At 43.8% G+C, this 15,825-nt stretch overlaps 1 protein-coding gene across 7 annotated transcripts in view; it reads left to right on the forward strand.

Moving 5' to 3' along the window:
- TLK2 (tousled like kinase 2) overlaps positions 1 to 15,825 on the forward strand; it is a 36,023-nt gene that overhangs the window by 16,668 nt on the left and 3,530 nt on the right. For all 7 annotated transcript variants that reach the window (XM_035134821.3, XM_035134824.3, XM_088655105.1 and 4 more), the window contains 13 exons: positions 798 to 890; positions 1,332 to 1,442; positions 2,062 to 2,198; positions 2,847 to 2,999; positions 4,828 to 4,894; positions 6,422 to 6,519; positions 7,969 to 8,050; positions 8,631 to 8,722; positions 9,707 to 9,796; positions 11,118 to 11,287; positions 12,705 to 12,843; positions 13,302 to 13,413; positions 14,360 to 14,467. In XM_035134821.3, the coding sequence (XP_034990712.1) occupies positions 798 to 890; positions 1,332 to 1,442; positions 2,062 to 2,198; positions 2,847 to 2,999; positions 4,828 to 4,894; positions 6,422 to 6,519; positions 7,969 to 8,050; positions 8,631 to 8,722; positions 9,707 to 9,796; positions 11,118 to 11,287; positions 12,705 to 12,843; positions 13,302 to 13,413; positions 14,360 to 14,467 (1,452 nt within the window). The remainder of the gene's footprint in view (positions 1 to 797; positions 891 to 1,331; positions 1,443 to 2,061; positions 2,199 to 2,846; positions 3,000 to 4,827; positions 4,895 to 6,421; positions 6,520 to 7,968; positions 8,051 to 8,630; positions 8,723 to 9,706; positions 9,797 to 11,117; positions 11,288 to 12,704; positions 12,844 to 13,301; positions 13,414 to 14,359; positions 14,468 to 15,825) is intronic.

Consider the following 15,825-nt stretch of genomic DNA (forward strand, 5'->3'; position numbering starts at 1 on the left):
TGTGGCAGTGTTGCATTTCAAAAAGTGGAAGATGACCAACCAAAAATAAGTAGAAAGAGACCAATATCCCCTGAAAGGTAGGCTGATTTTCTGTGGAGAAAGTGGCTTGCTCAAAGGCACACCAGTATGTATGGCTGTAACACGCTTTCGGAGGAGCATGGTTAAAATGTTCATAGGCAATGTCTGCAAAAGGCATGTCAGCTCCACACATAATCCTACCCACCCTGCCTCTCATACCCTTTATAGATTTAGTGTGCTGAGCGACAGTGGTGTGATTCTGTTTTTCCCACAAAGTTTCAGGGAATACAAACTATGCCCTAAGATAGAGGTGGGGAACCTGCAGCTTTCCAGATGATGGTGGACTACATCTCCCACCATCCCAAACCATTAGCCTTGCTGTCTGGGGTTAATGGGGGTTAACATCTGGAGGACCACAGGTTCCCTGGCTTGTATGGTTTGTCGCTTGCTTTCCCCCCCCCCATGACCCCACATCACTGGGATTAGAATGGAGTTCTGTGAGCTTTGCTACACTTGGGAAATCTCAGCCCCCCCCCTTAGGGGCTAGAGAAGGCTTTTATGACAGATGTGAAATATTTCAGTTCCAGTTGTACCATTTTCCTGATGTTTTGGTTTGCTTTTTGTAAGGGAAAACATTTTCTCCATAATTTTAGGTTGTTCCATTCATTGGTCATGAAGGAACAAAAGACAAGTGTTTGACATGCTTTTCTGTCCCTAAAACACCCAATCACCTTTTGGGTGATTTTTCACATTGAGCTCTTTCCCTTTTCCTCCTGCAGTCTGATCTCACGGTAGAAAAAATATCTGCACTAGAAAACAGTAAGAACTCTGACCTGGAGAAGAAAGAAGGCAGGATAGATGACCTATTGAGAGTAAGTACACCTGTAAACTCTACTTTAAAAAAAAACCACATAGAGCGGTAATGTAAAGTGAGAGAATATATCTATAACATAGGGAACTTGTTAGTATTGGGATTACATTGTAGATGGGCTAGGATTTCTTGAAGCACTCAGCCACACTCTTACAGAACCCGATTATTCCAATGAAGAATTTGTTTTCTATTCAAACAAAGAACTTTTTTTTAATAAATAAATAAAAATCTTATGACTACACCACTTAATACAAATGTGAAATGACTAAAATTCCTCCATGGCCCAACAGTTGAACAACAGTGGTGCATTCTATTTTCTCTGGTACTATATTTTGACAACTACAGCATCTTCATCGTTTCCCTCTCCACCTGCATGCCGTTCAGGTGAGATTTTGGCTGTTCTCTGTTTTGGCTACCTGCTTAGCATTACTTCTATTTTCAGGCAAACTGTGACTTAAGGCGACAGATAGATGAACAACAGAAAATGCTTGAGAAGTACAAAGAACGGTTGAATAGATGTGTGACAATGAGCAAGAAGCTTCTTATAGAAAAGGTACGTTTTGGCTTCCGAATTGCTGTTTACAGTTGTCAACAGCTATCAGTCAGTCAATCGTCCATACCCCTCCCCACCCTTTCTCTACATATAAGCATCTGGGGACTTCTATTTCAGTGTATCTGAAGAAGTGTGCATGCACACGAAAGCTCATACCAAAATAAAAAACTTAGTTGGTCTTTAAGGTGCTGCTGGAAGGAATTTTTTTATTTTGTTTCGACTACGTCAGACCAACATGGCTACCTACCTGTAACTTTACAACCTTCTCACCTTTGCCCTCTTCTCTCCTCCCAGCCCTTCAGTTCTGTGCATTTTGTTGGAACTTGTATCCTGCTGCAACTTGCATACTTGGGGGATGAACACATTAATTGGAACAAAATAAAAAAATTCCTTTTGGTAGCACCTTAGAGACCAACTAAGTTTGTCATTGGTATGAGCTTTCGTGTGCATGCACACTTCTTCAGAAGCGTCAAATGACGTCATGCACAGAAGCACCAAATCGCGACCCGTGTGTGCGCAGAAGCGCTGATGCTGGTGTACTGCTCATGTTGCGAACGGGGCTCCGGAACGGATCCCGTTCACAACCAGAGGTACCACTGTACTATCCTTCTCTCCCTAGTCAAAGCAGGAAAAGATGGCATGTCGAGATAAGAGTATGCAGGATCGGCTGAGACTGGGCCACTTTGCTACAGTGCGGCACGGAGCGTCTTACACTGAGCAGTGGACAGATGGCTACGCTTTCCAGAACCTTATCAAGTAAGTACCGTAACTGCAACTGCAACTGCCTTTTCTCATGGCAGCAAAGTGTACAGGCAGTTACTTGACTTGTCCTTTTCACAAATCTATATGCAACTAAGGTGCTTCTACAAAACATGTACATTTTTAAAAGAACCCTGTTTGCAAGGGCTCAGGGCAGGTGACATACTTAATAATAGGGTTGCCATATTTGCAAAAGTGAAAATCCAGACAGAGTTGTTGAGTTGTGTTTTTTTTGGGGGGGGAGGTGTACTTTGCTAAATAATAGTATTGCTGCACAAAGCCATGAGTATAGAACTGCATATACAATAACACATCTTAAATATATGTTGTGATACACCTGTATTTACCATTGATCAATAGATGCCCCAGTAAACATTGCCTCAGGAAGAGGCATTCAGTATCATAAGGGTAAAAAGCTGAGATTTGTAGGATTCTTCATTATATGCCTGGTATATTGATGGCCGGGCATGTTTCATTCCAGAGTTCCTGCTTTAAATTCTCTGATTCTCCTTCCAGAGTAGCAAATATGACCAGAAACCAATTCTTTTAATATGCTTCCCCAGGAATGCAGAAGACGAGCCACTTCTCTGTGTCATGTATTATATTATGTTCTCTAATTTGTGTGCATGTCCTGCTTTTGTTTAGGCAACAAGAGAGGATAAATTCCCAAAGGGAAGAGATAGAAAGGCAACGGAAAATGTTAGCAAAGCGGAAGCCACCTGCCATGGGGCAAGCCCCTCCAGCAACCAATGAGCAGAAGCAGCGTAAAAACAAGACAAATGGGGCGGAAAATGAAACGTAAGTGCTGCAAAGAAATTCAGGTTGCTTTCTATGAGTCGGTTGAAATGCAAAGAATAGCTTATGGCTGAAGTTCTCAAGTTTTCCCCAGTAGATCTCCCCAAAACATACAAAATTATTGGAGCCTTTTTTCTGCAGTCCACCTGTGGTTTTAAAATAATTAGTAGTTGGTTTGAAAGTGTTGCTGTTAATATTTGGCTTTGCCTCAACCACAAACTTGTTTCTCTTGGAAAAGTTACTTCTGTTTGTGCAAGTACACACACTGAATTCCACATCATGCAAAGTAAGTACAGTGGTACCTCTAGTTGCGTTCCACTCGTTACGGACTTTCCACTTACGAACGTGGCAAACTCAATCGCGCTGTGCACATGCGCAGAAGAGGCACTCTAGTTGCGGACTTTTCGGGGTATGAACGGCACCCTGAAACAGATTAAGTCCGCAACTAGAGGTACCACTGTACAGTACTGCCCTTTCTCATAAAGTGACGGACAAAAACTGGCAAGACAGATACAGTGGTACCTCGGTTTATGAACACAATTGGTTCCGGAAGTCTGTTCATAAACTGAAGCGTTCATAAACTGAAGCGAACTTTCCCATTGAAAGTAATGGAAAGTGGATTAATCTGTTCCAGACGGTCCGCGGGGTACTTAAACTGAAGCGAACTTTCCCATTGAAAGTAATGGAAAGTGGATTAATCTGTTCCAGACGGTCCGCGGGGTACTTAAACTGAAGCGTTCATAAACTGAAGCATGGGTGTAATTGGGTCCGAAAGTCTGTTCATAAACTGAAGCGTTCATAAACTGAAGCGAACTTTCCCATTGAAAGTAATGGAAAATGAATTAATCCGTTCCAGATGGGTCCGCGGCGTTCATAAACCGAAAATTCATAAACCGAGGTGTTCATAAACCGAGGTTCCACTGTATTGTACTCTGCCTAGTAAAGGCTCAGTTTAATGACACTCAGGACCACATCCTTACAATCTGCCTGTGTCCCTCTCCTCAGCACCTCTCCTGCGGGGAGAGATGCAAAAGTTCTTTGAAAAACATAGTGATTAGCCTGGAGGAGGAAGTGGAAAAAGCAAGTGCTTTTGGCAGGGCAGGTGCTTCTGAAGTGAAGCAGATGAAGGAGGCTTAGAATAACAGAGTCAGGCAGCTTCTTAGAAGGGCTACATTGTGGGTCTTCCTTAAAAGAGCAACATCTGCTTGGGGGGGGCAGTTCTTTGTAGGTTGGTGAGGGAAATAAATTGAAGACGGAGGATCTGTGTGAATAAGAGGAAGGGGTTGGATATATAGATGTCTGGGGTGGTGTTAGTGCCCTGTGCCGGTGTTTGGCCTCCTACACATTAACCCCAGAGGAATGCATCCCTGTGCAATGGGTGAGGGAGGTTCCCCACCTGTGCCCTAGTAAGTGTAGAGTTTTAGTTGGCGAAGTCCCTGAATGCTTGGAAGGGCAGAGTGATGCCAAGCACAAGAGGAGAGGGGACTTAGTTCAGTGATAGAGCATAAGTTTTTAAGTGAAACATACATGATCAATGCTTGGCATCTCTGTTGTTGTTTTTTAAGACATTTATAGCAGAGCTGGGAAACACACTTGCCTTGATTGCCTTGGGGTGCTGGTAGTCATACTAGACAATATTGGGCTGGGTTTGAACCAATGGTCTGACTCTGCTGTATTCAGTAGGGATAGGAAACCCCAGTAAAGTGTTATAAAAATGAAAAGGGGAAGCAGGAATAGGTCCCAGGCCTGTCTGCTTTTTTGTCACCTGCCTTTATCCTGCTATTTGTTCTTCAGAGTAATCTTTTGGACCACTTATTTTGTGCACATGCAGGTTAACGTTAGCAGAATATCATGAACAGGAGGAAATCTTCAAACTCCGGCTAGGACATCTTAAAAAGGTAAAATATTGTATTGCAAAATGACTCCAGTGAGGCAGTGGTTTCAGCTGCCATCTTGTGTTTTGTGTCTGTATGACTCTTCAGCATTAATCCCAATGCAGTCTAACACGCCTTGAAGTGACCGAAATACTAGCTCTTATAAACAACATTCTCGCTTGTGCACATTGCAGGAGAAGATTGGGAGTGATGGGCAAGCTTTTTTCAGGGGAAGCTTGTTTTCTTTTTACTGGTCATCTCATTTTGCTTAATCAGATAACACACTGTTGGAAAAGCACTGATTTCAACGAGTTTATTCCCACAGTAATGAAATAAGAAATACAGTAGAACCTCTACTTACGAATTTAATCCGTTCCGAATGCACATTCGCAAGTAGAAACATTCGTAAGTCAAAACGATGTTTCCCATAGGAATGCATTGGGAATGGATTAATTCGTTCCAGAGCCTAGGAAAAAGACCCTTTAAAAGAGACTTTAAAGGCATGCACAAAAACATTACTGTACCTTTCAGTGCAGGGAGCGCGGGCGGGTGGCAGCGAGGCGGCAGGTTAGTGGTGGCGGCGGGGGCCTGATCCTGCCGTAGGCCAAGTGGGGGAGGCAGCGATCTGGTGGGAGGCCAGCTAGTGGCGGCGGCGGGGCCCGATCTGGCTGTAGGCCGAGTGCCAGGAGGCCGCTAGAGGTGTCGGCGGGGCCCAATCCGGCCATAGGCCGAGCGTCGTAGGCGGCGGGAGGCCGCTAGCGGCGTCGGCGGGGCCCGATCTGGCTGTAGGCTGAGTGCCAGGAGGCCGCTAGAGGCATCGGTGGGGCCCAATCCGGCCATAGGCTGAGTGTCGTAGGCAGCGGGAGGCCGCTAGCGGCGTCGGCGGGCCCGATCCGGCCTTGGGCCGAGCATCTTAGGCGGCGGGAGCCCGATCCGGCCTTCGGATGTCGAAGAAATTCATAAGCGGGCCCCAATTCGCATCGTTCATAAGTAGAATTTTTCATAAGTAGGGTTATTCGTTAGTCGAGGTACCACTGTAGAACTGTCCATGGCATTTGTTCCTTTCCAGTGCCTCAGTTCTTAGCCCAGTAGCTGTGAAATAGACTAGAGCTTTCCACACTGCTCAGACAATCCTATTCTAGTAGCACTGTATTCTGTCCACAAAGGACTGATCTCCTGAGTCATTTTGCCCTGATTGTGCTGAGCATGTCACTATCATCTAGTCCAGAGTAGTAAAAGTCTAGGCCTGAGGATTATTTCACAAGAAAAGCACATGTTTATTGAGATGGATGGCGTACTTAGTGAGGTTCACATTGAATCATCTCTGCAGGGGGCGACAGGGAGGAACAAGATACAACCCTTAATTTTAGGAGTTGAAAGCCATAGTAGTCATGTACATTTTATGAACACCATTAGAATCTGTAAAAATGCTTAACTTTTTCCCTTGTCTGCAAATTCATTGTTGTTCAAGACAAATGCGTTCCTTTCATCAGGTATGCAGAGTTTAAATTTAACAGTATAGCTTTTAAAGCGATATTTTTCTTTGTGTAGGAAGAAGCAGAGATCCAGGCAGAACTGGAGCGGTTAGAGAGGGTTAGAAATCTACATATCAGGGAATTGAAAAGGATACATAATGAAGATAATTCACAGTGAGTATTGGGCATGAGAGAGCTGCCTAAAGTGGCAAGGCACCAAATAGCTGCAATATATATATTTTTGCTTAAGAGTGTGTAGTGGACTTACCACTTAATACCAACAATTAATAATGCAGCGAATTAATACTTTGGTTCATGAGCAAGGGGCACGTCTCCCCAGTTACCCACCCTCTTAACCACTCCACACCTGAGGTCTTCTTAATAGTACTGTATAACAGACTCAAGGGATCACCTCACCCTTTGTTAATGGTTGAGGAGTCTTCAGTACCTAGAAGAACTCTCGCCTCCTGAGACCCAGGTAACCTGTACCTCTCCCGGTTCGGTCACAGCCGAACACTCCTTTCCCAGACCCCCAACCCTGTCTCCGTATCCAAGCTGTGAGGCTCTATCCGCTCGCTATGGATAGTCTCGGTGAACCAGTTTTCCTTATCTCACTCCCTCACAACTCCAATCAACCCTCTCTCTTAACCTGAACCTTTGCCCTATCTCTCATCTTAAATCCAGCCCCATCAAACTCCCTCGGAAACTGCTCCTTTTATTCTCCCCCCCCCCCAAAAAAAGTGCTGTTCCTCCCCACCTTTGTGGCTAGCTGACTCTGTAGCCAATCAGAGGGAGGCTTCGGTACCCTAGTGTCTGCCACAGAGTGATATGTCTAACAAGCAAAGCACTGAAGAAATTTGGACAGTTCTGTCGACAGCATGGTCAGGAATGATGAGTGGGCCACAGGTTTTCCATAACTGCTATAGACAAACCGTATAGTACTCTTAGGGTTGTATTTGTTTCAGTTTAATGTCCCCACGATTCTTTAAATAGTTCATGGTAGTCAACAATTTTAAATGCATCATTTACTTGTCACCTTTAACTTCTGATGCTGTACGGGCCAACTCAGTGCTAGCTGTTTTAGTATTAATAGAGCGTCATAAATGTTTACAGGGGAACATCAGCAAGCAAAAAAGGAGCTTACATTCCAGATTGTACTTGACCTATCATTAACAAATGCATTATCCGTTTGAGATTTGGAGTAAGCTCTTCTAGCCCCTTTTCATTTTCACCTCATGCTTGTGGCTGGCTGACCATTGGTGGATCTCCCTGGAGGTGTAACACATATACTGCCACACTGTCTAGTGCAGTGTTTGATATGATCAAAATACAGGCCTCTGTATTCCCTGCTCTTGTAGGTGCCCTACTGCCGTAATCTCAAAGCTCCTGATCACTCACCAGTTGTGGTGGCTGTAGCGCCTCCAAGCAGCATGTAAATCTAAAAGATGCATAGCTCTACCATTTGTTGGGTTACAGATCGTGCAAGAACTAGTATACCTGGCTCAAAACCGAGAGAAACTCCCTTTTTCCCAGGATAATCACTATTCTGAGTAGTTCAGCTGAAGATCATGATATTTTAGGTGCCGCATGAATAAATAAAATAATATCTGCTCTCCTCTCCAGATTTAAAGACCACCCAACACTAAATGACAGGTACTTGTTGCTACATCTCCTGGGCAGAGGCGGATTTAGTGAGGTATATAAGGTAAGTTAGATCTCCTATAGCTGATTGGCTGTCCTAATTTGACTCCTTGATAAAATGACGCAGAAGCCAGTGTCTTCATTATCTGGCATCTCAAGAAATAAAGGTGGGAAAGACCTCTGCCTGAGATCCTCACCATTCAGCATGCAGAATTGATAAAGGGCATGTCCATGTGCTTATCACAACAGGGTAGCTTCCTTTTTTTTAAAACCTGAATCATATTCATCTCACTTTCCAGGTGCCAGGTTTATAAATGCATTCATATGAACTTGCAAACACTCATGTATGTTCATATATATGCACATTGGAGCAATTGCATTACGAGCAAGCATACTAAGGGAAATTCACATCCTTATTGACAAAAAGAATCTGATTAGGGAACAGAATTATGCATGAAGCAATTTGCCTACTAAAATACTGTGTGGGGGTGTCTCAAAGAAAATGTTCCACATCCACACAAAATCGTTTAAAATTAATTTGGAATTGCTGACTTTTCCCCCCAGTGGAAGGAAGTGAAATTTGTTTAGGGTCGAGGCGTCAGCTCTGATAGTGTTCTGAATCAACTCTCTTATTCATCTTCCAGGCATTTGATTTAACGGAACAGAGATATGTAGCAGTAAAAATCCATCAGTTAAATAAAAACTGGAGGGATGAGAAGAAAGAGAACTACCACAAGTAAGTAACTCTGGACGTTGGACTGCAGAGAAGGTGGGGGGGGGGGTGTTCAAAAAAGGCATAACTTCTAAAATGAAAATGTGGTTAGTAAAAGAGGTTCATTGCTTCTGTCTGAAAAACAGCTTGTGGTTCTCCTCTTGTGAACGAAAAAAAACCCCTTAATTTCTGCCCGTGTTAGCAGAATAAATGGTTGAAGGAGCAAGACTTGAAGAGAGCTTGTCAGGGAGTTGTTGCGGCTACTCCTGAGTAAAGACGCTCCAGTCCGTTGTGTCTTTAAAGGTTTTATTGTGCATACTATTTACAGTGCAGAGCTAGCAGAAAACATGACCCCCTAGTCACTCTCAGAACCCGGCAATGGTGCCCGTCGGCTTCGGGGCCAGCATAATAACCTGGGCACCCCAAAACGCCGCCCCTTCGCCCTGCGCTTGGGCGCGCACCTCAATTTGGGCGCCGGAAGGAGCGGTGCCCCTTCTTCCCCTGGCCAGCTGGGGCAGTGCCTAGGCTCCGACATCTCCCTGAGCCGTCCCTCCTCCACTTGTTGGTCAGAGCGTTGTCAGGGCTCCGATGCCTCGCTGAGCCTTCCATCCTCCATTCCGCTTCCCCCTGACCCGCTGCTAGCGCTGTCGCTGGGTGAAGTGCTGGTCAGGATGATGGGGAGAGGCTCCCTGTAGGGAGTCCCCCTGACAGAGCTGAAATTGCTTTGGAAAAGGAGAGGGATAACAGCAGAATGTTTAGGGACTCTGCAGAGAAAGACCCCTGAAAAAGAACATGTCACACTTCAGCATCTCTGTTGGTTCTTCATTATCCTGGAATCACAACCCTGGTCCAGAGCAGTGAAGTTATATTCTCTTGCCTAGAAATATAGTGAAATACAACTGTACGGCAGCATTGGGTTTAAGTTTTGCCATTGTAATCTGCCCCAAGTTTTAGGTAGATAGTTGAGAATAAGAAAATAAAATAAGGACGCTTTCCTTGTTATTACAGGCATGCATGTAGAGAATACAGAATCCATAAAGAGCTGGATCATCCTCGTATAGTTAAGCTGTATGACTATTTCTCGCTGGACACTGACTCGTAAGTGCTGCTCTTTTTGCAATTCTGCCGTAAAACCGGCTGCTTGAATGACTGTGCTTGGGAATCTTGGGTCTCCTTATTGCAGGATCGGAATAAGGGACGTGTGGGACGTGTGTCATGTAAGACATTCTGCGTCAAGGGTTTAGAATACAAAAGAGATCAGTTGTATTGTTCAGGGTACCCATCACTCCCCAGTATGTATTCCCTTTCAATGTTGGACGAATTCCCACGCAGCAAGGAATTGAACCAGGAAGAGGGCATCCTATAGCCTTGCTGCCCTGTTAACTGCCACAGTTGAATGTGCAGCAGTGTGTGTGGAGGGAAACAAAGCTGTAATGGGTTTTGTAACTATTACAAAAATTACAAAAACTCTCCCACATTCAAACCACCATCCACAGGACCCATTGGAACCCATAACAAATGACACACTTTCATTCAAAATAAAGTTAACAATAATGCTGTAATTGCAGATTGGTTTGTGATTTTATTCATTTTGTGTTAATTTACTTTGCTGTCTAAATTATAAATGCTGCTTTTAATGGATTCAGTTTTGTGATGCCTTGAGGCCTTGGCCAGAAGGCCAGGATGTAAATTTTAAAAATAAATATTATTGAAACTGGTAATCAAAAAGTTCCTGTTTATCCAGAGAACAAGATCTTAAATCTCTGATAAAAACCCTTGACCCAATTAAACAAATTGAAGTAAGTTAAGGGTATTTTTTTCCAGGATAACTAACTGGTGTAACCCTAATAAATAAAAAAAATAAGAAAATTGTCCAGTAGCACCTTAAGAGACCAGCTGAGTTTGTTCTGGGTATAAGCTTTCGTGTCCATGCACACTTCTTCAGATACACTGAAACAGAAGTCACCAGGCCCTTATATAAAGAGGGATGGTAGGGTGGGGTTTTTCTCAGAAGGGTGGTATGAGATGGGTGATTGACTCAATGGGTATGGTAAACCTGTTGACGCTGTTAGCGACTGCAATTAGTCCTACGGAAAAAAGCAAGGCATAGTGTGCAGATGACCAAAAATAGCTTTAGCATATGTAATGAGACAAGAATCCAATATCTCTATTCAGACCAGGTTTCTCCATAGTTTTCAGTTTCGTAATAAGTTGTAATTCAGCAACTTCTCTTTCAAGTCTATTTCTGAAATTCTTTTGTAATAAGACAACCTGTCACAGTGAGACAAAAGTGGTGTTTTGTTACAAGCCAGCCCCTAGTTGCAACTACAAAATTCCTGCAGATAGAAAGGGAGGAGACTTTGCAGCACTGTTATAATATCATGAGCCAATACAGTATGTTTGACTTCACTTCCTTCAGGTTTTGTACAGTGTTAGAATACTGTGAGGGGAACGATCTGGACTTCTACCTGAAACAGCACAAATTAATGACTGAGAAGGAAGCCCGGTCTATTATCATGCAGATTGTGAATGCATTAAAATATTTAAATGAAATCAAGCCACCCATTATTCACTACGATCTCAAGCCAGGTATGTTCATAGTGGGTCTGGAACACAGCACAAGAAAGTGGGGCAGGGCACTCTCTGTTCTGCAAATTTCTGTCGTGAGAATTGCCGTGTTCGTTGGTTGTGTAATAAGCAAGCTTCCAGTGCCCATCATTGCATGATCTTATCATGTATATGTAACAGGGTAAGGAATGTGAAGCAGAGCACAAGAATAAATGAACAGCTCTCTCAATGGAAGGATGTGGAAAGTGGATGTGTGCTTTTTATTTGTTCATAAATGTTCTAAATTGGGGGGGGGGTGAGCAGTGAGGTACCCAAGTTTGCTGATGATGCCAAATAGTTCTGTGTAGTTGAAACAAAAGGGGATTGTGAGAACTTCCAAAAGGATATCTCCGAAATGGGTGAATGGGCACTGAAATGGCAAATGCAATTCAGTGTAACCAATGTAAGACATTCATATTGGGGTAAAAAATTCTAACTTCACATATAAGCTCGTGGGGTCTGAACTGGTGGCGACTGACCAGGAATTGGGTGGGTAGCTCAGTGAAGGTGTTGACTTGTATGTGGCAACTGAGAACGGCAAATTCCGTGCTTGGAATCATTAGGAAAGGGATTGAAAACAAAGCTGTCGGTATCTTACTATCAGTATACAAATCTACACTGCAACAGCACTTGAAAAATTGTGCACCCTTCCAGACACTTCACCTGAGAGAGAATATTGCAGAGCTGGGAAATATTCAGAAAAGGAGAACCAAAGTGTTTGTGGGGTTGGAGCAACCCCTGTGAGGAAAAGTTACAGCAATGGGAAGATTTTCAGTTTAGAAAAAAGACAGGGGTGGAAACGACATGATAGCAGTGCATGCATAGTGTGTAGAGAAAGTGGCTAGGAAGAAGTTACATTCTGCCTCCACTGTTGGAAGAATTTGCAAGTGGGAGAATTCTCTTGCACTCAGGAGCTGCTTGGGGTCTTCCCCTAGGCATCTGGTTGGCCACTGCGAAAACAGAGTGCTGGACCAGATGGGCCTTTGGCCTGATCCAACAGGGGCCCTTCCTAAGTTTTTGTGTTCATGTCAGAACCTTCAACTGCAAAGAGCAATTTTGATTCCTATGCTCTGCTTGTGTCATGTTGCGTTATGGGTAAATGTTTTAAACAGGAGGTGGGAGAAGACTGATGGATGGGAGATGGTTGCCTTAGGACAGGGGCTGAACCTTAACAGAGGAATCCTAACCACCCTGTTACTGTTTAGGAGAGTGGGGTTCTGATAAGGTCGCTTTTTGGAGGTGGTCTGTCATCCTGGCTGAAAATAAATAAGTGTATTTGACCTCTTTCTGCAGTCACATTTGGAACAGACCGCTGCTTCAGCAACCCCCTCCTACCCCCCCCCCCCCGCAAAATGTAATGGGCATATTCACCTAGAAAGTTTGTTTTTCCATTCTCCAGGTAACATCCTCTTGGTAAATGGTACTGCATGCGGCGAGATTAAGATCACCGACTTTGGCCTCTCAAAGATCATGGATGATGACAGTTATAATTCAGTCGATGGCATGGAGCTGACATCGCAAGGGGCTGGCACTTACTGGTGAGTGCCCTGGTCTGTTTCTTGCACTGAACTACCCATAATATCGTAGAATGTGAAGAACAGGTTATTCAGCTGAGTGGGCCAAGTCATATTTTTTTTACAGGGGAAAAAAGCTGCTGGAAGAGCCCTTGCACCTATGGTGGAGCCCACCTTGAAAAACTGTGTTAAGGTGGACAGCTCTTCCGTGTGCTTGCGTCTCACACCACCAAGAAATAATCCATACATCCTTACAACACAAATAATTATAATAAAAACAACAATCTGACTGGGTTGTCCCAGTCACTCGGGGTGGCAGTAAGATTCCAACCTTGTAAATGACTGCCGTACTTGGCAATATGGAGTTCACTCCTTTGGTAACTTCTACTCAGAGGCATGGAAGGTTGATAGTGAGGAAAGATAGGGATTTCTATATAAATGAATATGGCTAGTCTGCAGCTGTTAATTTCTCTGCCCCCTAGGTATTTACCACCTGAGTGTTTTGTGGTTGGGAAAGAACCTCCAAAGATTTCAAATAAAGTTGACGTCTGGTCAGTGGGAGTAATATTCTACCAGTGCCTCTACGGCAGAAAGGTAAGCAATATAATTTGACTGCTGCTGAATTTACTGAGCTACTGAATCATAACAGCAAACTGAGTTTTTTGTTGAATTCTGTGGTGTCTTCGGCACAAAGTTCATGTTCCTGAGACTCTCTTAAGCTTTCTGGTTTAATTTTTTTTTACGCACATTTGTTGTTGTCATGACTTGAAGGAATTTTTCAGCATGTGTGGGGAAACTTCAGTGGAAGCTCCAGTGCTCAGGAAGCAGAGCTTCTATAACTTCAATTAAATAATTAACTTACGTTATGCAAAGGTCTCCAGGCAACCATATTATACCACCAAATAACAAAAAGCACGTGAATTATAAACATCATTTTAGTCTATCAAAATCCTGTGGAAAATATGTATTTACCTGGAGCCATAAAAATATCAGTGAAGGCACCAAGCAGAGCTCACTGAGAAGCACATTCCACAAATGAGGAGCACAGCTGAAAATTCCCTCCTTTCTCACCAACCTTCAACCTGGAGATGGGCCAATATTGCCTTGTTCTCCTCCAGTCATCTTACCTTAGCACTGCACCCCCTAAATGCAGCATTGATGTAATTAGTATTCTAGGTTCTGCCAACTGACGGGGTGTTTTGTCAAGTTTGGGAAGTGAGAGAGCTGATGCTTATAGGAAAAGGAGAGGGAAGCAAACTGGTAAGGGGCAATGATTGGGATGCATGTTGAGTGATCGGAAACACTATGGGATGAATAAATCTTTCTTACTGACTGAGAACATGTTCAGACTGGAATTTTGCTACCTTTTTAGCAAAAATCCATTACACATTTTCAGATATTTGTACACCACAAAATAAACTAATGTGCTAAAATAATAATAAATCGTCTACATTTCTGTGAAACCTACTGGATCCCTCTTGTTGAAATGTGAATAATGACCGTGTTCTAACATACGCATGTTGCACTCTCCCCTCCCCAGCCTTTTGGCCACAACCAGTCTCAACAAGATATTCTGCAGGAGAACACAATTCTGAAAGCAACAGAGGTGCAATTTCCTCCAAAGCCAGTGGTAACGCCAGAAGCAAAGGTAAGAGAGTGTTTCTATTTGGTATTGGCAAAGAATCTGGGGGAAATGTAGTGACAATCTGTACTTGGCGGATACCTTTTTAGCTTTCACTCAAATGGCAGCATTCAGTAATGGGTGACTCTTCCTATCCACTTGCAGAAATGCTTCATATTTCTACCAGGAGAGGAAGGCTCCCTGTTTCCACTGAGGTTGCAGGGATGTCTACGGCTTGTGCTGAGGAAATCATAGAGCTATTTTCAACAGATCTGTACTCCCCTCCCCCCCCCTTTCTGTTCATGACCAGGATGATGATAAAGTTGTACCTTGGATCCTGAACGCCTTGCGAGTCGAACGTTTTGGCTCCCGAATGCCGCAAACCCAGAATTGAGTGTTTCGGTTTGCAAACGTTCTTTGGAACCCGAATGTCTGACACGGCTTCCGATTTACGGCAGGAACTTCCTGCAGCTAATCGGAAGCCGCGCCTTGGTTTCCAAACATTTTGGAAGTCGAATGGACTTACGAAACGGATTCTGTTCTGCTTCCGAGGTACCACTGTATATATTTTAAAAGCTCCATAAAACAAAGGCAGCCTAGTCTAACGCTTTCCACCCATCAGTTGGGATTTGGAACATATCATTGCCCTGAAACTTGTTGCCCATTGATCCTCAGCAGAGCCAAAAACTCATTGCAGCTGGTGGCTTATCTTCTGCCTCTATCATAGCTTCCTTTTAGAAAGGATATGTCTGACAGCAAGTTACGTAGTGGAGTAAATGGAGTCCAGCTGTGCCAAGGCACCACTGTGTCCTCTGTCTGTATTAGAGCAGAACCTTGGACTTTATGTGAAGGTCACTTCCGCTCTGAACTTGACATCCAGACCCACCTTGGCAACGACTTGTGTTGTCAGTTAGGACAGATCTTTCCCTTTACTAGATGAATTAGACCCTTAGATGGTTGACCCTTGTTCCTGTAACCCTTTCCTTCTGTATACCTGCTGTGTTTTAGTTAGGGTTTGGTTTCCTTTGTAGTATTTACACACTGAGTGGTCAACTCCCCCAGTGGTAGTTCTGCCTCCGCTGGTGGATAGGAGTTAACACCCATCACTGGATTTCCTCCTCCATCCAAACAGAAGGAATTGTCCTGGTGAGGTCTGTAGTTTTCTGGTCAATCAGTGATCTCCGCAAGGTTCTCCCACTCTAAACCATCTGTCTACAGTGTAGTAAGCAGCACCATTCAGAAGCTAAGATTGAAATCTCTTCAGATCTGCTGAAGAGAGAAAAAGACAACCATGGCTCCTCTCTTTACTTTCACTCCGTGGTTCTGTTGTCAACTCACCCAGTTGGAGACCAGCTTACTGCAGCAGGCTGAAGGAGGGAGCAGAA

The sequence above is a fragment of the Zootoca vivipara genome, chromosome 12, assembly GCF_965207765.1.
Source record: "Zootoca vivipara chromosome 12, rZooViv2.hap1.1, whole genome shotgun sequence".
Taxonomy (NCBI): Eukaryota; Metazoa; Chordata; class Lepidosauria; order Squamata; family Lacertidae; genus Zootoca; species Zootoca vivipara.